The sequence below is a fragment of the Natator depressus genome, chromosome 7, assembly GCF_965152275.1.
Source record: "Natator depressus isolate rNatDep1 chromosome 7, rNatDep2.hap1, whole genome shotgun sequence".
Taxonomy (NCBI): domain Eukaryota; kingdom Metazoa; phylum Chordata; order Testudines; family Cheloniidae; genus Natator; species Natator depressus.
In genome coordinates, this window is record NC_134240.1 from 40477309 (window position 1) to 40498624 (window position 21316).

The window sequence follows — 21316 nt, forward strand, 5'->3', positions numbered from 1 at the left end:
CTAGATAGGGAATTTCACTTCACTAAAACCATGAAGAATTACTTACTAAATTTCCAACTTCCAGTTCAATTTTTCTTTCATCCTTAAAAGACTTTATCAACTGTCACAGTCTAGATATTTAATATTTCATTCACTGAAGTACTAAGTGCTCAAATGAAAAAGAATATGAAAATTTGACCCAAGATTGCCAGCTTTAAAACCTTATGACTTAATAGGAGAAATAAATGATGCTAAGGTCTACCTGCTAACATTTTATTTTGGTGGCTACAATTTAATGTTAATAAGTGGAAGCCAGCTCTAGCAAAGAGGTCCTGTTTAAACTTCCCCCACAGAACTAACAAATTAGGGTTTGTTTGGTGGTGGTTGTTTTTTTGTTTGTTTTTTCCCCAAGTAGTGGACATTCATGTCCATTTTTCCAGTTCTACACATCTAATGAGCAGAGATAGAAAGGAGAAAAAAATCTATGCTTAAAGAAAGAGCTTAGATTGTGACACAATTCAAAAAATCCAGTAAATAAATACAAAACCAATTCTCTCTCTACTGTATTTCAAATAAGCTCATGCTAATTACTTATTTTCTGTAATATCTACTTATACCAGATTGGAAAAGTCTTCAGCAATTCTCTGGGTGGTTTTGTAGGAGAAACAGAGAGAATGCAATGAAATATTACTTTCTACAATATAGGGATTAGGTATTAGGAGCTGAGCTATGGAAGCAGCATTTGAAATTGTGCTCTTTGATGGGTAAATTCTTTTTATTATTTGCTTTGTAGTTTTTTTAAGTCATCAGACACAAGCATCAGTGCTGGTCCATGACATTTATGTTGCTGTCAACAACAGTGCCGTACTGTTGTGGCTTGCCAGGCTATATCTGAATACCAGCAAATTCACATTTCAGATTTTAAAAACCAACCTATTTTTAGCCACTGACTCACTGCTTGCTTGCTAGCTACAGTAAATTAAAATAATGGAGCATGAACTACAGGGCAGTTGTACGCCCAGTAAGTTCAACTAAACAGTAAAACAATTAAGTATGCATTGATTGTACATTTGTAACAGACTCTATTAACTATGCTTCAACCAAAAATGTTTCAGCTAGCTATTAAATGCATACTACTACATATTAAATGCACCCACTTATGAACCAGAGGTCTCTGTGTAAATGGTAGAGGGAGCTAATAAACAATTCAACCCATTAGTAGGTTGAAAGGCTCAGACAAGGTAACCTTGATTATCCCCCAAACTCCTCTGGACTGTGACACTGATGGAAGATCATGGGTATTGTGTGGAGTCCACTGGTCACTGGCCCTCCTTCTAGATTGTTAACTGGTCAAAGCGTGGAGAGGCCCTGTAAAGTGCTCCCTGTTAAAAAGGTCAATGAAGGAGAGAACTACAGGCACTCCCTGTAGGAGGATTAAGGAAATAGTGTGTTGAAAGCCTTTAACAGGGAAACTGTGGAAGGGACATTTCCACCTAAGCAATGTGTTAAGAGTACAGGAGACTAAATTAAATAATGATACAAAGAAACAGTCAAATGAGTATGTTTCAAAGGATCTGTCAGGGCTAATTCCCTGCTCTGGCACTTCGAGTGCAGAAGGTGGGGGTCAGCAAGGATTCTAAAAATTAATACTGGCCACTCCAGGCTTGTATTAAACTCCCAAGGTTACAGCTTTTCTCTGACCTTGGATTGGTAGATGCTGCCACCACCCAAGTGCAGAACCCCTTTGAGAGCTCAGGAAGGCGCACTTGGGAATTCCTTCCTGTGGGGTACCCTCAAGCCCTTTCACCCTGCCTACAGGGAAGAGCCGAGAAAGAAAACAAAGGAAATCAGCTGCTGCCACCAGCTAATTAAACAACATGTACACAAACCTCTTAGGACACAAAAATCCAATTCTGTTCTTAAAAAAAAGGTAAATTTTATTAAAAACAGAAGGAAGAAAATACACCTGGGAACTTAGGCTACTGCTAGATTTTAAAAGAGCAACTACAAGGATTAAGCAACAAGAATAGTTTCCTGAGGTCCAGCTTAAAGGTTACAAGCAATAGGGTTTGCTAATTGCCCTAATTCTCTGACCGGTTCTATCGCACCAAGTAAACTCAATAAGCCTATATTACTGAGCCCAGAGTTATGACAGGTGAGGACAACAGCACTGTGAAATGAATGTGAGTACTTCAAAAACCATGGTCATCTTACAGACTTCACTGTGGGAGAAGTTACTCTAGGCTGAAGGCCACTGTGTCGCCAGAACTAAGTTCTTATAACAGCAAGAATGGTATATACATCAATTAAATTAATATTCTATAGCTGCACCTTTCCCTGTGTTACTGTTTTAAGATTTTTTTGCCCCTTTCTTTCATGCAGTCTGATCTGAAATCTGAAAATCCCTGGATAAATGCATCCTTTGTGCAAGCCCATCCCTAGTCACCAGTCAGTGAAAATTATTCAAATGAAGTCTTTTTCTGAACTGAAACAAAAAGCAAAAGATACACATACCTGCCATTTCAGCCTTGAAGAACTGAATGAGTGACTGCGTGAAGGAAAGAATCCATTTATCCATGATGTTGTTGCTCTCCTTCATCGTGTTCTCATTGTACAGGAATTCCTTTCCATCTTCCTATAAACATCATTGGAAAAATGAATAGTAGTAGAGCATGTCAACTCTTGAACACATTAAATCCTATAAAATAATACCTCTCTCATCATCAGTAGATCTCAAAGCGTTTCACAATCTTTTAATGTGTTTATCTCAAAACACCCCTGTGAGTTAGGTCACGGCCATTTTAACCCCATTTTACAGATGGGGAACGGAGACACAGAGACTAAGCATCTTGCCCAAGATCACAGTCTGTGGTGAAGCAGGGCACTGAATCCAAGTCTCCCACGTCCTAAACAAGCGCCCTAATGACTGGAGCACCCTTCCTCTTAAAAGCCCATTTGTTATTCATTGACAAGAGCCTCCTGTCCACGCTCTCCATTACATTGGTTAGTAAGAGTATTTGCTGTCAGATACAGATATTTGTTCTTGAGACACATTAACAGAAAAAGCCAAGATAAATTGATTTGCACTGATCCTGTTTCATTACACAACAATGTAAACTACAAAAGGGACCAGTTTTCTGTATTTATTAACACACAGAAATAGTAGTACAGTACACAAGGGAATTCAATAATCCCACATTTTACACCTTTTGTATGTAGTCTCATCACAATTTATGAACACAGGCTAATGATACTGATTTTATGTCCCCTTCATCCATCTCGATTCCAAAGCATTTAACGAACTTTACTGACTCTGAGGTGTGTGTGTGTGAGAAAATATACATAAGTGAACATTAGATTGATAGACAAACATAGGACATGTATATAAATAACTATAATTTTCAAATGCAGCAATTGTTCAACAGCACATGGCACCCCAAAAGAACTGTTACAGGTAGGTGGAAAGAATAGCAAACTCAACTGGAACTGCTGGAGGAATTTTAGGCAGGCATCATGTCATTACTGTACATATTTAGCATTTCATGAGAGGCAGCACTGTTCACTGCCCCTGAACATTGGACTCTAATGTAGTATACATTGCAAAAGAGAAGGTGGGAAAAGTCTAGAAGTATATGTGCTAAATTGGTAATCTATCCATTCACTTTGCTCTTCCAGAGAGGGAGGGAGGGAGGGAGAATACCACACTGACTTCTAACTAAGCAGCTTTTAAACAGTGATCAGTGGAGATCCCTACTGAATCTCCTATACCACTCCCTACAGGTTTTCCCTAAAGGCCTGCTATCCCTGTAGTGAGGATTTTTATTCTTGAAAAATCTAATAAAATAAATAAATAAATTAAATAAATAAATAAAATCACAGTTTGAGAGGGGCTAGGTCTGAAGACAAGGAAAAAATAGACAAGAATGTGTTGCACTAATTTGCAGACATATCTATCCAACCATAGAATTAGCAGGAGACATGGTAAGACGTGTTGTTATGTGACCTTTAAACAAGTGCATCTTGTTTAGAAAATATGTTTTGAAATACGAAGTCTTCTGTTCTTTGTTGAAAGCAATTACAGTAGGCTTCCTAATCATAAGAACTGTTCTTTCCAAATGCCACTGAAATACCTTTCTTCTATATAGGAGGCTTGCCTTTGTCACAAGGTTTCTTGAAATGGTATAGTAACGAAATAGTACCTCACGTACAGCATCTTCCATCCAAAAAGATCCGAAACTGCTTTGCAAACTTAAAACAACTATCTACAGGAAACGCACGGATCAACATACCTACCTTCACAGATCCAGTTATCACCCCAAACACACCATGAAATCTCACCTACAGCCAGGCACTCAGGTACCATAGAATATATTCTGCGGAGAAAGTCTGGGATGTACACCTTAACATGCTTAAAAGCAAGGACACTTCACCAGCGAAGCAGATTGCATCATGGAACGGGCCTCACAAATAGTCCAAAAGAACCTACTTCAATACAGAAATAAAAACCCCACCACTACAAGCTGTTACCTACCATCCCACATCGAAACCCATACTGGGGATCATCAAACAATTAAACCCATACTTGATAGGAAGCACACCCTGAAAGAAATCTTTCCTGAACGCTCTCTTCTGGCCTTTAAACAACTCCCCCAAACTCATCACCAAAAGCAAGCTCCACACAGACCAAGACGCACCAACTCAAAGCAACACCAGACCCTGGCAGAAAAACAGATGCAAAACCTGCAGGCATCTCTCCACTGCTGATGATCAACACACCTTTCAAGATCCTGGGATCCTACACATGCTTATCACTACACATGGTGCACTGGACGAGGTACACTAAATGCCCCAATAATAACTGTGCGGGTGAAACCAGACAATCACTATGCTCTCGAATGAACTCTCACAGAAAAATAAGACAAAAACACCATATTACCTGTGGGTGAACACTTTTCACTTTATGTCTGACCTCTCAGTCCTCATCCTCAAAGAAAACCTGCACTACACTTCACAAGACAAGCCTGGGAGCTTAATTTCGTAACTTTGCTAGACACTAAAAACCATGAACTGAATAGAGTCACTGGATGTATGGCTTATTACAATTATCTGTAACCCACTTACTCCCTTGCTCCCAGCTTTTCCTCCCCTCCTTTTTCCCCCTATGACTGCTATGGTTTTAATGGGCCACTATCCCTTGAAATATGTGTTAACTACTTACACTAAATAATCTGTTCAACCTTGTATTCAGAATGTCACAGCTGAATACATTTCTCAGACGTGAAGAAGAGTTCTGTGTAAGCACAAAGGCTTGTCTCTCACTAACAGAGGCTGGTTCAATAAAAGATATTACCTCACCCACCTTTTCTCTCTTGCAAACTTAAAGCAATATTGTGTGGCCATAGTCTCAACCTATACCATATCAAGGCTGTTAAAGGCTGGAAAGCAGAAGCCATTAGAATTTAAGTCAGTACACCACATCCGGCCATAGTCCTCTCTACAATGCAGTTAAAAACCCACAGCTGGCCTGTCCCAGCTGACACAGGCTAAGGGGCTGATTAATTGCAGTGTAAAAGTTTGGGCTTGGGACCCCAGAGCCCAGGCTCCATCCTGAGTCCAAACATCTATGCTGCAATTAAACAGCCCCTTCGCCCGAGCCCCACAAGCCTGAGTCAATTGGTGCAGGCCAGCCGCGGGTATCTAAATTGTAGTGTAGGCATACCCTCAGTTGAGGAGCTCATCTTTGAACTGGGCTTCCACCGATTGCCCCGACAAGTGAAACTGCATATAAATCTCTTTGTCCACTATTCATCCAACCACCCCTGTGGTGCAAAATGGCAGCTGCTAAATGGTGCACAACAAGATTACACAACAACTCAGGGTGGGGAAGCAAACAATAGTTTACCCAACTGTAACTGCAATGGTAATTTTAAGAGGCAGAATGTAATTCCCAGATTTCAGCCAGGACACTGGAATTAGCTATTTCTCTCTTACAGGAAGTATAATGAAATTAACAAGCAGCCAGAGCCTCTGTATCAGGTCTCACCCAAAAAATTACATCTTTGGCAGCATATTATCTTCTAATTCTATGCTGACACATTGTTTCATTACTGATTCATAAAGAAAAATTACATTTGCTGAATCAGAAAATTATTTGCTGAAGGATCCAGGTTTTCCACATACGTCTCCTATCCCCAACTCTGCTGATCTTGCAAAATCTAACGGGATGACAGCAGAAAATGGTTGGCTGCAAAGCTCATTTCAGCTAATTCCATGGTCACAGGTGAAAAAAATGGAATATTTTAGGTAACATGAGAAATTTCTTATGAAGGCTGTGAGGATCCTCAGAAAAGGCTCGTTAATTATAAGGTAGTTACCAAACTTTCCTTGAAAAGATTATTACTAAAAAGACAAAACAATTTGCACAACTATTTATTGAAGTCTGTTGCCATTATCACTTTAAATGGCAGCCTTCCAAAGTGAATCATAGAATATCAGGATTGGAAGGGACCTCAGAAGATCATCTAGTCCAACCCCCTGCTCAAAGCAGGACCACTCCCCAGTTTTTGCCCCAGATCCCTAAATGGCCCCCTCAAGGATTGAACTCACAACCCTGGGTTTAGCAGGCCAATGCTCAAACCACTGAGCTATGCCTCCCCCCATTTAAGTGATTAAATGGCTACCATAATTTCAAGAGTACTACAAGGTCTGAACTTTTTGCTTAGTTTTTGCTTAGTTTCCAGCCTATTTGAAATGTCTGCACTAATAAGTGGTAACCTGTTATAGGATGACTTTGTTGAAAGGAAGAAATTGCTTTCAAAGGATCCCACTCTCCACAAACAAAAATTTCAACATCTGACAAAATAATAGTGTTGCTGAGGAAAGATATTTTGATCTTTTTTGTGGATTAATGGGAAGTGTTCAACACACATATCACTTACTCCAGTGTCTTTCATTATCTCTTGACATTTACAGGTTACATTCAAAGACCTACTGCAGATAGTAACTATTTTACAAAGATGCAATATAGGTTATATATGATGCTGTCCTCTTGCTATTGCTAAGGTGATTCATAGAATCATAGGACTGGAAGGGATCTCGAGAGGTCATTTAGTCCAGTCCCCCACACTTATGGCAGGACTAAGTATTATCTAGACCATCCCTGATAGGTCTTTGTCTAACCTGCTCTTAAAAAAAATTTCCATTGACAGAGATTCCACAACCTCCATAGGCCATTTATTCCAGTGTTTAACCACCCTGACAGTTAGGAATTTGTTCCTAATGTATAACCTAAATTGTCCTTATTGCAATTTAAGCCCATTGCTTCTTGTCCTATCCTTGGAGATTCAGGAGAACAATTTTTCTCCCTCCTCCTTGTAACAACCTTTTATGTACATGAATGTCTAGTATCAAGTATTCTTGACTACCAACATTTTTATGCAAATCTACAGTGAATGCAGCTATCTTAGGTGGCTCTTTATTCAGTATTACTGATTTACCGTACACTGGGCTAGATTGACCTTTGGTCTGACCCAGTATGAGAATTCTTACAGTAGTCTAATCCTAAACCTAATTACTCACTGTAATTTTTTTTATTATTTATTAGTGACTTCATTGATGTTTTTGGTACGTATGCTATCAAGAGTGCTTTTGAAGCTCTGAGAAATGATCACTTCTAACTGAAGTCAAAGGTCAGCAAGATGAGAGAGTCAAAGCTTCAAACCCTCCCTTCCTATCACCTAGTTGTGAGCTATGAAGCAAAACAGGCCCTGGCTTGCAAGAAGACGAGGATGGATTTGTGGCAGTTGCTACCTTTAAACTAGAAAACAGATTATGCAATTCATGACAGATTTACAGGCTAGGTACGAGAACAAGGGTGCAAGACTGGGTAATGGCTGCATCCCCTGGAGCAGATTATGAGTTTAAAGAAATGGATGCGTGCCATGTTATAAACTCTCAAGACAGGGAAATGAAATGATGATTTGAAAACATTGAAGCTCTATGGTGCGATTTTCAACATTGTTCAAATTCTTCAAAATAAGTCTGACACCAAACCAACTCCTGATCCCAGAGTCCAACAGAAGCACAAGGATAATCTGGTGTACAGATGTGTTAGATTTACAGAAATAAAGAGCAACTAAATCAGTGGGAACTAACTTTCGCTTTTAGATGAAGTTCCAGTTCGCAACACAGAGCTGCTCCCATCTCTCACATGAAAATACAACACTCCAAAAAGATTTTGAACAAGAATGTTCAAAACTAAATTTAACAGAATGCTAGGATAAGCCAATTTTATTTTAAAACAAAGTTCTGATTTTGGTGTAGCTTGAGCCAGTTCCTTACAAGGAAAGAAACAGAAGAAAAGTTAGCTGAAGGAAAAAAAGAAATCTGCTCTGAAAGGACCAACAGTCCTAACGGAACTTTTTTCGCAAGTATTAACTCTGGTGTCCTCTGTAGTTAGTGTTTGGTTGGTGAACTTACTTCTCGTTGAAATGTAACGCTAGCAGCACTGATCTGATTTGAAGCCAGGCTTAAAACGAGCATGTACTGCACAAGGTTTACTCCCCAGCTCAATTTTTCTATTCCAGTTCCAACACTATAACCTTGCTATAGCATAAAGTTCATTTCAAAACCAACAAGTAAAAACACCTTTGTACTGTAAGAAATGTTTATATCTTGAAAAGGAATTATATTTGTAAGAGCAAGAAAGCTAACATACTACAGGTGTCGGTAAATTTCCACCTCCTGTTATTTCTATAACATCATAAACCTACACAGTGCTTTACAGACAACTAAAAATGATCTTTACAATGTAATTTATAACAGGGATGTAGCCAAGCCTTGAGGAGTGAGACGAATAGGACTAAAGAGCTACAACAGTAAGTTAAATGTGGCTGCTGATGCATGCAACTTGAGAGTTAACCTCATTTTTTATCCTTATCCTTCCTCTGTACCTTCTGTTTTCCTTGATGTACACATACGTGCACTTATTACAGCTTAGAAGGGAAGATTAGCATTTGTAGCATTTGGGGCCTGATCAAAAAAAGTTGAAGTCAATGTAAATGACTTGTATAGACTTCAGTGGACTTTGGATCATGCTCCTGGAGCACAGGATGGAAGCATGGTGGACAGGATCAGAGAACTATACTCCAGGCTTAAGGAGCTCAGCAAGAGAAGGTACTGAGAACAAAAGGAGACTAAGGAGGTGAGGTTAGCTTTGTGGCAAGAGGGTATGTTATTAACATAACATAAATCCACCAAGAAATAGTGCCAGGTGTACAAACTAGCCTTTGCCTTTTCAGTGTCTCAAAACTTCATACCTTATGTTGTAGGATCACAATATTTTGAATGAGAAAGCGATATGCATTGTACCAGGGCAGAAATACATCCTTCAGCACATCTCTTACTCCTTCCTCCTTAAACCGCAAGTTTTCTGCTCTTACCACAGGAGAATTGATGAGGTACAGCCTGCAGAGAAACAGTGCAATAGGGTCAACTAGGAAGAAGTTTAATGGCATTTCCCTTATGGTCTCTATTACTCATATTAGAAAGCTTGTCATTTTAACTAAAAAAATTACATACTCTAAAAGCTCACCTGCAAATACTCATCAAAATGTTTTACAAACCATAGCAAATTCCAAACATTGTGCCACAGTGATAGAAAAACATTAAAGGGGATGGATTCACAGGAAAAAAAAAAATCTATAAAAAGACAAAATCGTAAGTAGGTACAGCATGCTGAAGATATGAAGGTTTGTACCCCAGTCATATTCTTGTTCCAGCTAGAATACTACCAGCATTGACATGCTGGAACTCAGAAAGAAAACAGTCAGGGTTACGAACCAAATATGGATCAGAATACTAATATATCCTCTCCTCAAAATCCATAAGGGAGAAGTGCTCTTGCTGTTGTGACTTATTCAAAAGCTGTCCTGATGCTGAGGAGTGATCCAATCAGCTCAGCAGGAAGGAAGACCTCTCCTTTTTCAGAATCTCTCCTGCCTGTGCACCTGTAACCAAGAAGGCTGACTGCCTTGAGACCAGAGTCAATTGCTGGATCCTTCAGAAAGTGTCTCTTGACTTGTCTAGGTTTCAAGAATCCATGTTAAGACAAGGCTCTTCTCTGGCACAATCTGAAAGTTTTACGTCCTTTAGCAATGGATACTACTTAGATGGACTGTTCGTTTTTAGGGCTTCCTCTAACAGCATGGGACCCAAAGGATCCCAAGTTCAGTGCCAAGGAAGGTTTCAAATTTGATCTACTTGGTCCAGGAAACACTGTCTCAGATCAGTTTCTCCTGAGCCAACAGGTCTCCCATAATTAGAAAGACAACCCTATTGCCCCAATCTCCTTTCTGGATCTTGGGAGAGATGACTTCACAAACAGCATATCCCCTGGAGGAGCGCCCTTCCCAAAAGCACTGAAAACCACTAACCATGCAAACATCCAACTGATGTTTTGGAAGGGAAACTGATCCCTGCCTTTTTTCTGCCTCCACCACAATAGACAAGGCCCCTGGTATATCCTAATCAGATAACAAGAGGGGGCGGGGGGACAAAGAAAATTTTAAATAACTTTCCCTGTACTAATCCTATAACTAAATTAAAAGGTTTGAAACAAAAAACTAACTTTCCCACACAGAAGGAGAGTGAGTAAGGTACCATGACCGCGCTTTCTGGTGGTTAGAAAGGAATGGAGACATGGTGGAAACCAGGTATTTACAACCTGATTGAATAGAATATTGGTCTTGAGGGATGTTCTGCACATGCCACTGCTAAATGCCAGTACTGCACAAAAAGATTCAGGGCCCACATGAGCAGGCTCACAACTCCTACAATTTCAGAGTGGTAGCCATGTTAGTCTGTATCAGCAAAAACAACGAGAAGTCCTTGTAGCACCTTAGAGACTAGCAAGTTTATTTGGGCATAAGCTTTCGTGGGCTAAAACCCACTTCATCGGATGCATGGAGTGGAAAATACAGTAGAGAGGTATAAATACATAGCAAATGGAAAGGCAACTCCCATATTTTCATATGCTGTGTATTTATACCTCTCTACTGTGTTTTCCACTCCGTGCATCCGATGAAGTGGGTTTTAGCCCATGAAAACTTATGCCCAAATAAATTTGTTAGTCTCTAAGGTCCCACAAGGACTCCTCTAGTATGGCTCAAGAGATGCAATGTCATTAAGGAGAACAGAACTGATGGGAAAATATCTTCCCACTATTTGCTCAGCTCTGCCGGTCAGAATAGACAACTTTAAGAGCTGCCAGTTGAGATTTTCCCATACTGCATGAAGAGCAAATAGGAGTGTTTAACGTTGGCTTAGACAAGGGATTTTCCCTTCCTGCCTTTTCCCCCCCTTATCTCATCTTAAGGACAGGATAGTGGATGCTTGTTTTTGTAGTACCCATTTCCATAGCCACATGAAGTCAAATTGAGCCACTATTCCTCTTAACCAGTTACCCCACTAGAGCCAACAATACAGAACTTAAGGTGTCCCTACTGAAGAAAACAAGTCAACTTCTTCCACCAGACACTCAGTGTGACAACATTTTTTTTTTTAAAGTACCAAATAAAAACACTGGTACCTAGAATAATGCATAATGTCTCTGCTATTCTTCTACAAGAAAGCAGTGAAATCTGAATTAATTTAGAATGAGATTTAAAGTCTGTAGCCTGTAAATCTGCTGCAAAGAGGAGAAGAGTGGTTCACACAAATTTTTTTTGGAGGTAATATTGAGAACAACATTCATTTACTTTTTTTAAGTGTATCATAATATGTATCCACTTCAGTTTGCAAAAAGTTTATCTTTTAAAACCTTACATCTGCACTGCCCTAAGCTAATATTTTAAACAACAAAGACAGCTTGGTTTCTACTAGCTTATGTATAACAGAGACTACTGTAGGTCAGAACTAGTGTCTCACTCAGCTAACTTAATACATCTTTATTTTAAATAATTGTACAGGTTAAGTACTTCATTCAACTTGCCAAAAATATTTTCTTTTTAAGATTTCAACATTTTCAGTAACAGATTTATTTCAGAATTCAATTTGTCATGTTTTATAAACTTTTTAGAACACAATTTTCTAAACTAATGAATCTATACAGAGATTTCCTTTAGGGCACTTGAAAACCCTAACTTGGGCTGACAGAATACATTCAAAAATACTGGACCATGAATTCTTCTTGAAAGACCTTCTCACATCAACATAATACATAAAATACAGCTGTTAGGGCAAACAGATGGTAAAGCATGAATGTCAGCAGTACAGGAATGGGTACTACTTTGAATTTAACATTCAACTCTAAAAGCTGGACTTCAATATATGTTTAAAAATAGAAGAAACTTTCTTTTGAATTTAGATGACCCCAATATGTGGTAATGTAAAATAGTTCAATATTATGTCTAATTACTAAATAAATATGTAAATGAAACAGCAATTTGGCCTCCAATTTTTATTTATTTATTGATAAGGCAAATATCTTCGTACAAGCCTTTGTACATGCTGTCTCCAACTCTTGCAATTCATTCTCAAGTGACAGGATTTTGGCTGGATCTGGAACCAGTCTCAAAATGATACAAGAAGCTCCAGTCCCCTCAAACTTCAGCCAAGTCGCCCACTTTCCTGCCTCCTGGGGAAGAGTAGCTCAGACCTTCTTCTATTCACATTAGAGAAGGAACTGGAGCAAGGTGGTTGGTCCATGCTGCTCCTTATACCTTTGGTTGGGAGCACAAGGCGGCAAAGGAAGCAGGCATGGACCAACAGACACTGCTACTGAAAAGTTTCCAGCCCGAGGGGCATGGAGCACATGCACACCCACAGAGAGTACCTACAGGGAGCAGCACTGCGAAGGGAGAGAAGAGGACCCCCTGCAGCTGCCCACCCAGGCCTGGCAGAATTTGTATGAGGGTTGGGGTGGGAGAAGGACACAAAAATTAATTCATTAGAATGCGGGATAAACTGGAAGATCCAGGCCACCTTACTCAATAAATCTGGCAGAGTTTACAACACTAATTGTCTCACATACACTGGAGGTGGGGAGGGGATACAAAGATCTTCAAAAGACCAAAAACACTACATAATTTTTTCATCTCATAATTTGTGAGCCAGTCTCACATGATTTATAGGGGTCTGACTGGTGATTTTTGAACTTTCAGGGCTGGCAATAATATATAACACAGACACGGCAAACCAATAATACTGTCGTCTCTAAATTTTCCAAATTTATTTTACGTAAATGTCATTTTAAATCTTTACCCACTGTGTTCCAAGGTTACCACAACAGCAAATGGCCTGTAAGTAACTTAGGAAAGTAACAAACACTACTGTCTGCAGGCTTCAGAAAACATGCACGTCTCTTGGTTTTATCTGGTGTCCTTGTGTACTGGCAGCTGTGTAATTACAGTACATTGAAGATACTGTAAGTAAATTATTTATAGTACCAGAAGCATGGACTGTTTTGGACTAAATGCATCTTCAAATGAAATTTGTTTTTAATGCTAGTCAGAATAAAATGCTTCTGAATGTAAAGAAAAGAAACAAGCACAAAACAAGAGTTTATTTTATTTTCAGTCATTTTAAGGACACTTACTTATGGTCAAACGCCTTTTTAAAGCAGTTTATACTGAGCCTGCTTGGCTTGCAATAACATCTTAACCTCAAAATCATAATGTGGCCTGTGTTTACTGAAGCAGAAAATTATTTGACTTGCTTCAGATGCATTTGGTATTTAATGTTGTGTACAGGTGTTTTTACGTCAGTTGTGTGTGCAAGGAGGGGGAAAAAGCTTTGCCTTAGGGCTAAAACAGAAGGAATGAAATGAAGCAGCCGACTTAACTTTTACAACCTTGATATTTTATTTATGGTCCATATTACAGCTATACAAAACTCTCCGTGCTTTGGCTTTACCTATTTTTAAATAGGACTTAGCATTTTTGATCATTTTGCACCTGTATTGTCTCCACATTGAACATTTGGTCATGTAGAGCTCTCAGACTCCAACCCAAGATATAAAAAGACAGTTATCAACTTTTCTTCAATTCCCCTAGGGAAAAAAACATCCAAACCTACACCCTAGGTCTTTGAAAACCCGGCACCCTGGTGTACTAGCAAGGCATCATGGTGAACAGTGGCCTGACTCCTTATGTATAGAAGAAGCATAAAACCAATTGTTTACAGTGATTGGAATGAATGAAACTGTCTCAGAAAACACACCGCAGATCATCAAAAGCTTCTGGTATCTAGAGAAGAAAATACACGTAATCTTCTTGCAGATCCTTCCTATCTCATGAGTGAGAGAAGATATATCTAGACAGCAGATGATATTTGAGGTTAAACATTGTCTAGGTAAGTGATATAAAGTATAGGGGTTTGGTTTTGTTGCACACTGGGACTGTCTTCTATAAGGAGATAAAGATGTACGTTTTGGACGACCTCTGAAATTAACAATAACACTGCTACATTCTTTCCCGAACACACAATTTATCCTTATGGCACCTCATGCCATGAAAATTAGTTGCCAAATGCAAATAGCACATTTTCTCAGAGTTGTATTGCTAGGATACCAGTCTGAACTTTGAGGGATAAGGCCTCAGTGAAGCAATCAAAAGCTCAGCTGTAGAAGCTATTACCCTCTGATAAAAAAATGAAGTGTGACAGAATTGCAGACACTCAGCGGCAGTGTCTGAGTCTACTTGTTTGCCTGTGTTGGCATATGGGTGCTTAGGTCACTTGATTATATTAACAATAGTGAAATATTACTTTCAAGGTAATGTAGGAAGAAATTGATTACTCTGGAACCAATCCAAAGAAAGGGACATAACTTTCATACTTTTATGAATCATTCATTCTTGTAAGGGCTTGTCTACACTGAGAAGTTGTCGACAAAACTTTTGTCTTTCATGGGTAATTAAAAAAGCCCCCCCCCCCCCCAAAAGACAAAAGTTTTGCCAATGCAAGTGGCAGTGTGAACATGGCTTCATCAGCAGAAGCGCTCTCCTGCCGACAAAGCTAACGCCGCTCGGGGGGCTGGAATTCTTTTGTCGGCAAAAGTGCTGACTAAGTACCGAAAAAGAGCATTTACACATGCTGACTTTTAGCAACAAGGCTGTGTCGACACAGCCTTGTCGCTAAAAGCTGTATGGTGTAGACAAGCCCTTAGACCAGGGGTCGACAACCTGAGGCAAGGTGGTGAGCCGATTTTTACTGGCACGCTGCTGCCAGCCGGGGTCTGGCCTGCCGGCCTTACTCAGCCCGCTGCCTGCCTGGGTGAATGGAACCCCCGGCCGGCAGCAGGCTGAGCGGGGCCGGCGGCCAGGACCCCGGCTGTGGGTGAGCCGCTGCCGGTCTGGGGTTCTGTCCGCCACCCCGCTGACAGCCTGGGGTTCCGGCTGATACTTTTTCCCCCTCACTGCACAACTTCATCTTTGGCTTACAGCCCGTCTGAGTCAAGTTTGTCAAGACTGCCCAAGTGTGATGGCAGCTTTAACATTTAGGACTTGTCTACACAGTGCAACAATACACACCAGAAGGGGTGTAAAATTGTAGACGGCTTTGAAGTGTTGAACTCTAACAGTTTTGTGTTGACTCTACTGATGTGCTCTAAAAAGTTCCTAGTGTCCATGAATATAGTCCTGTTTGAAAACAATACAACATTAACACACACATTTAAGAGTGCATCAGCTAGATCAACACAGGGCAGTTAGAGCTCAACATTTTAAGGTGCTCTACAACTTTACACCTCTTCTGATGTGCATTGCTGCACTGTGTAGACAACCTCTTAGACACTGAATGGTTTCACATATGATTCAAAGAACACTGGAATTAAAGACTCTAAAAGTCAGAGACCAGTGTGCTCTGTGCTACCTAGCTATTCCTTCCATCTGGAGTTCTCATCCTATTATACATTTAAGCACTTATGTGTGTAACTGCTGGGGATGCTGTATTTACTAACATACTGCTGTGCTGAGACTAATTTGAAGCTGCTGTTCGTAAAGATTCTACTGAGGTGGAGGAGAGAACTTCCTTCACAGAAGCTAAGGTAACTCTACATAGAAGCAGTGCCAAAATGACAAGTCTAAAGTAGCTTATTCTAAATAGTATACAAGAAGTGCTTCAGTGGATGAGCACAAACAACTGAATCACAGAGCACTTTCCTTAAATGAACCAAGTCTGTACTGCTTTGTACTCTGTGTGTGGGTGTGTGTATAAATAAATATGACATTAGAGAGTGTATGTCAGGCAGAAAAATGAATTAGCCTTTTATTGAACAAAAATGGGGAAATAATGGAATTGTACCTTTTAGCATTTTGTTTTTTGTTTGTAGGCAGAAAAAAATTAGGGAAAAAAACAACTGAACATTGAGTTTAAAACCCTCTATAAAAACTGGGAATCTCTGCAGTCATTCTGCTTCATCTACCAGTTCTCTGCTTCTTCATATTCTGCTGACCATGGTTAGACTACTATAAAAGAGTTTGATCTTGTTGATCAAACATGAGTCTAGTCTTCTTAAAATAAATGTTAATTTTAAAGCAAGTTTCAGTTATGGCCAATGAAAAGTTTTCAACAGACACACATTTATTATTTGTACTGCCATAGTCTCAGCATGCAATCATGATGCCTGGTGACGTATTATAAAAACTTGAATATAGCAACATTCAAATGGCTCTTTACAACCATAAATAAGATATTAATTCAGATATTCAATGTCCATATTCCACCTTTAGGTTGTGAAGAGATTTTATTGCCCCCAGCCAAATTAACTGCCTCTTATACTTGAGCATGTATGTTATTTTAATGAAACAACTTAAACTGCCCAAAGACCTAGATAGTCTAATCAGTAAGTTGCTTTTCGTACATGAATATATTCAGATCTGCCTCTTCACTTTTGTCTCCAGTTTTAACTGAACATAGTGCTTATGAAAGATGCTGTATTAAACAGCAATGTAGACTAAATCTTTTCTCCATAGGTAGTTGTAGCGAGGTGAGACTCACCGGTGTGGCGATTCCTGCTGGTCATCTTGGGAATTAGCTCTTGTCCAGCCTGGAGCACCCTCTGCAGGCTAGTGTCTCACCTTCCTTGGGGCCCCCGTATCCCTCCCAGACCCCGGTGCCCCTTACCCTAGGGCTCTGCCCACTGCAGTACCCCCACACACTGGGTCTCCCCTCCCAGGGGAACCCCCAACCCTCTGTCCTCACCTTGCCTCAGTGGCTACTGCCAGTCATCATCTAGCCCCTGCTCACTGGAGCAGACTGCAGTCTGTAATGGCCACTCATCATTGGCAAGGGGTTAGGCCCAGCTGCCTCTGCCTATTTCCAGGCTGTAGCTCTGTAGCCCCAGTACCTTTGTAGGCCTTCACCAAAGCCTGCAGCCTTGCGGTTTTGCAGGCTGGAGCTCCCTAGCTCCCTTTGCCCTTTTCCCCAGCACTGCTCTGTCTCCGGTACCTTGCTCCCAGGCAGCTAGCCCTTCCCACTCCAGGACTAGAGTGAGACTCCTCCAGCTCCCGGCCCCCCAGCCCTCTTATCAGGGCCAACTGGGCCCTAATTGAGCTGGCCACAGCTGAGGCTGATTGGGGAAGCAGCCAAGATTGGCTGCTTTTAACCCCTGTTCTCCAGGAGTGGGGCAGCCGCCCCACTACAGTAGTATATAGCACAGGTAGCGACTGCACAAGCTTCCCTCCACCATGCAGCGTATGTGCAGATACCCTATTCTAGAGTAACTAGCTCTGAGAAGTTGATCATAGTTTTCATGACCATTCAAATACTTGGCCTCTATGCTCATAAAACCAACAATGATACCAATTAGCGTGAGCTTAAACTGACATATTATATAATAGGAATTGGACACAACTCATTTCCTAACCAAAAAGCCATCAGATAGCAATTAGCTTCAGTCATTATCAGCCTTGTTAGGATCGGAATCAACAATTTAGAAGTTCAACGCTCCATAACCCATTACCAATACCTTGGGTCATCCCTTCCCCCAACTATTTCCTTGCCACAGAGTTCTGAAATGCTCTAAACTTAAGTTCCTTCCTATTGCTATCTGTCAAAACCCATTACATGTTTTCTGGTATACATGTCTGATATAACCATTCACAGGAATTTGAAGTATTAGGTATCTACATTACAGAAAAATACAGACAGAATTGCCAGTTCCTACCTTAACGCATCAGCTCCATAACCATTTACAATGTTCACTGGATCAGGATAGTTCTTCTTGCGTTTGCTCATTTTTTGGCCATCACTAAAAAAAAAAAACACGAATGCCAAGTTTGGGGAATGAGTTCCTAGGATTTTGACAACACAAGAGTTGCTACCCAAGTATCCCTTTACATCCAGCTTCCTTTCCAAATAATTGATTAAAACTCAAATCTGATTGTCACAATATGTTTACAGTTACCCAAGCCACTGTCATGCGCTCAGCACACTACTTCAGCATGATGGACAATTCCAGAGCACTGAGAAAATCTGGAAGCAATAGGCTCCTAAGTTACAGACTCAATTAGAAGATTCCATCTTCCTTGGAGATATTAAGGTGTATAATAAGGTGGAAGAGGATTAAAACAAAACATTTGCTTTGGATCAGTAACATCATCCTGAAGATGTGACAAGTTGTGGCACTGGAAAATATATTTACTGTTATAAAAAATATATAAACCTCCAAATCAACATCTCTTTTAAACAGGGTATCCTTCCTTCTGCACAATGGCATTTCACTTCTTTCCTCAATTCCACCCAGTTTTAATTAGATTTGTGGCTGATAAGTAAGGGGAAATATTTCTGTGAAGAACCAGCCATAATTCCCAGATAGGAGACACAAATGTCCCTCTCTGGTGGTCAGTTAAATTCTTCTGCAACGTTGCTACTTTGTGACAAGTTTCTCTCTCGCTGGTAGCCAAAACTGACCTAACTATAACCACTATGTACTCCTAGGCTACCAAAACATCTCACCTGTGATTTAGAGTAACATGCTGAACCTATTACAACTAGGTGACAATAAAAAGCTGTTCACTAAAGAAAACTAATATACTAACCTAGCAAGAACCAGCCCATTTACAATTACATTCTTGAAAGGCGGCTTCCCAAAAAGAGCTGTGGATAGCACCAGGAGAGTATAAAACCTGAAACAAAAGTGATAAGTTTGTTATCAGACAGTTCAAACCATATTCTAGGCACGTTATGCTAAAAGCACCATGCTGTCAATTACATATCAAATTTCAATTAAGCTGGATTTATTCACTCTAGCACATTAGAATTAAAAAACATCTGAGTGGACATATAACTGGAAAAGATCCATTAAAATAAGCTTATTGTACAACTGTTTTCTTGCTGTGCAGTATATACTATTATTTCTCCAAATATTACACACAAGTACTAGAATACTAATAAATGACAGTGAAACATTTTGGGAATAATTAGCAAGGTTGGGAGACAGGAAGATGGAGAATTTCCCCCTTTAAGTAATAGATTTTTAAAATCTACAAAGAAATATAAACAAAAATGTACATTAAAGGGTCTTACATAATAAATTAACAATGAAACTCCATCCTTAAATTAGCCTCCATGGTGCCTTATTGCGTACATCTAAACAGTGATATTTTAAACACCAATGTGTTACAATGCCTAACAGTAAATTAAGCCCAGGAATGAATGGTGGGCCAGACTGACCGTCTTTTATGGAACACAAATTTAATTTCCAGTTATGGTTGTATTCTCCAAGCCAGCAGGTGCAGGGGCCAGGAGGCTGCTATAGACTAAGTGTAAGTGAGCACTAAAGGGAGACAGCTTCACATAATTAAAAAAACCCTTCTCTATACAGGTTAGGGAGTTGGTTAGCTCTCAAACGAGTCCCATCCAGTCCTCCTCACTATGAAGGATGGCAGCAGTAATGTAAGACCTCAAATGTGGTGGCAAAACAAAAGAATAATCTGGGCTTTCAAATACTATGCAACTCCCAGTGTCGTCTCTCTTTTGCTATATTTCCTAAAACATATATATTAGCTTTCTGGATTCTTGAGAAACTAGGATTTGCTTCCGTACAGGCACCTACATCATAACAGAAGCCTACATGTATCACTAGTTCTGAGATGCTAAAAAGTGTTATAGTAAGTGGAGATGTGAAGGAACTGAATTATTTCACATTTACAAATAGGATTCTTGTCAGAGGCCTGTGCAACTCTTTTTTTTTTTTTTTTTTTTTTTTTTTAAAATAACTTGAGGGTGGGGCACAGCCTTGTCAGCTAAGGAAGAATATCAAATACATCAGCAATCTATAGAGCTAAAGCTAACACAACCTTTAAATTAAAGATTATTTTATGAAAACTAATTGACTCAGACCAAAGCACAGAAGGTTATGCTTCAAAACTGTTTATTAGCATAAGATTTAGAGAAGAAATTTCTGCCGAAAGAAGGGTTCATTTGTATCCTCTGAAGTGGTTGGCTCTCAAAAAACTGCATCGAATTGAAAACACATCTGTGGCTCTTGAGTATCCAAGACTTGGTAAAGGTTGCTTGGGTGCATTATTGCATTTATAAAGCGGCTTAGATGAAAGCTGTGATTGTTATTCCCTAGAGAGGCTTTCAACTCACATTATCATCTCAGGGCGCACACCCCTCTGGGCTGTAAAACTCTTAACCAACCAAATTACAATGTAACTTACAAACCTTTATCAAACATTCACGCATACACAAAAGTAGAATGAAAATCTTTCCCATTTTAAGTTACTTTCCCAGTCTCTACTCCTTGTCCGTAATCCTCTACTCTCCTCCTTACATCCCACTCCCACTCTTCCCACTGCATCTTTAGTCTTCAACAGAAAAAAACCCCTCAATCCTGAGCTTTTGCCCATATGATCAAGACAAACCAAAACTAAAGAGACTGCATACTAGCCGATTCTTCCCTCAGCTAGTATAAGTACCCAACTGACAAACTGTCATGGGTTATTGCATGTAAATATACATGCAACACGCATGCAAAAAAACAAACAACAAACTGATACCAACAACAAAAAGAAAAGGAGGACTTGTGGCACCTTAGAGACTAACCAATTTATTTGAGCATGAGCTTTCGTGAGCTACAGCTCACTTCATCGGATGCATACTGTGGAAATTGCAGAAGACATTATATACACAGACACCATGAAACAATACCTCCTCCCACCCCACTCTCCTGCTGGTAATAGCTTATCTAAAGTGATCATCAAGTTGGGCTATTTCCAGCACAAATCCAGGTTTTCTCACCCTCCGCCCCCCCACAGACACTGTGGGGGGGGCGGAGGGTGAGAAAACCTGGATTTGTGCTGGAAATGGCCCAACTTGATGATCACTTTAGATA

General features: G+C 39.9%; 1 protein-coding gene across 3 annotated transcripts in view; it reads right to left on the reverse strand.

Moving 5' to 3' along the window:
- The window catches only part of IARS1 (isoleucyl-tRNA synthetase 1), a 225591-nt gene that overhangs the window by 63191 nt on the left and 141084 nt on the right, over positions 1–21316 (reverse strand). For all 3 annotated transcript variants that reach the window (XM_074958200.1, XM_074958198.1, XM_074958201.1), the window contains exons 19-22: positions 19017–19103; positions 18143–18226; positions 9297–9444; positions 2494–2614 (exon numbers count right to left, since the gene is read on the reverse strand). In XM_074958200.1, the coding sequence (XP_074814301.1) occupies positions 2494–2614; positions 9297–9444; positions 18143–18226; positions 19017–19103 (440 nt within the window). The remainder of the gene's footprint in view (positions 1–2493; positions 2615–9296; positions 9445–18142; positions 18227–19016; positions 19104–21316) is intronic.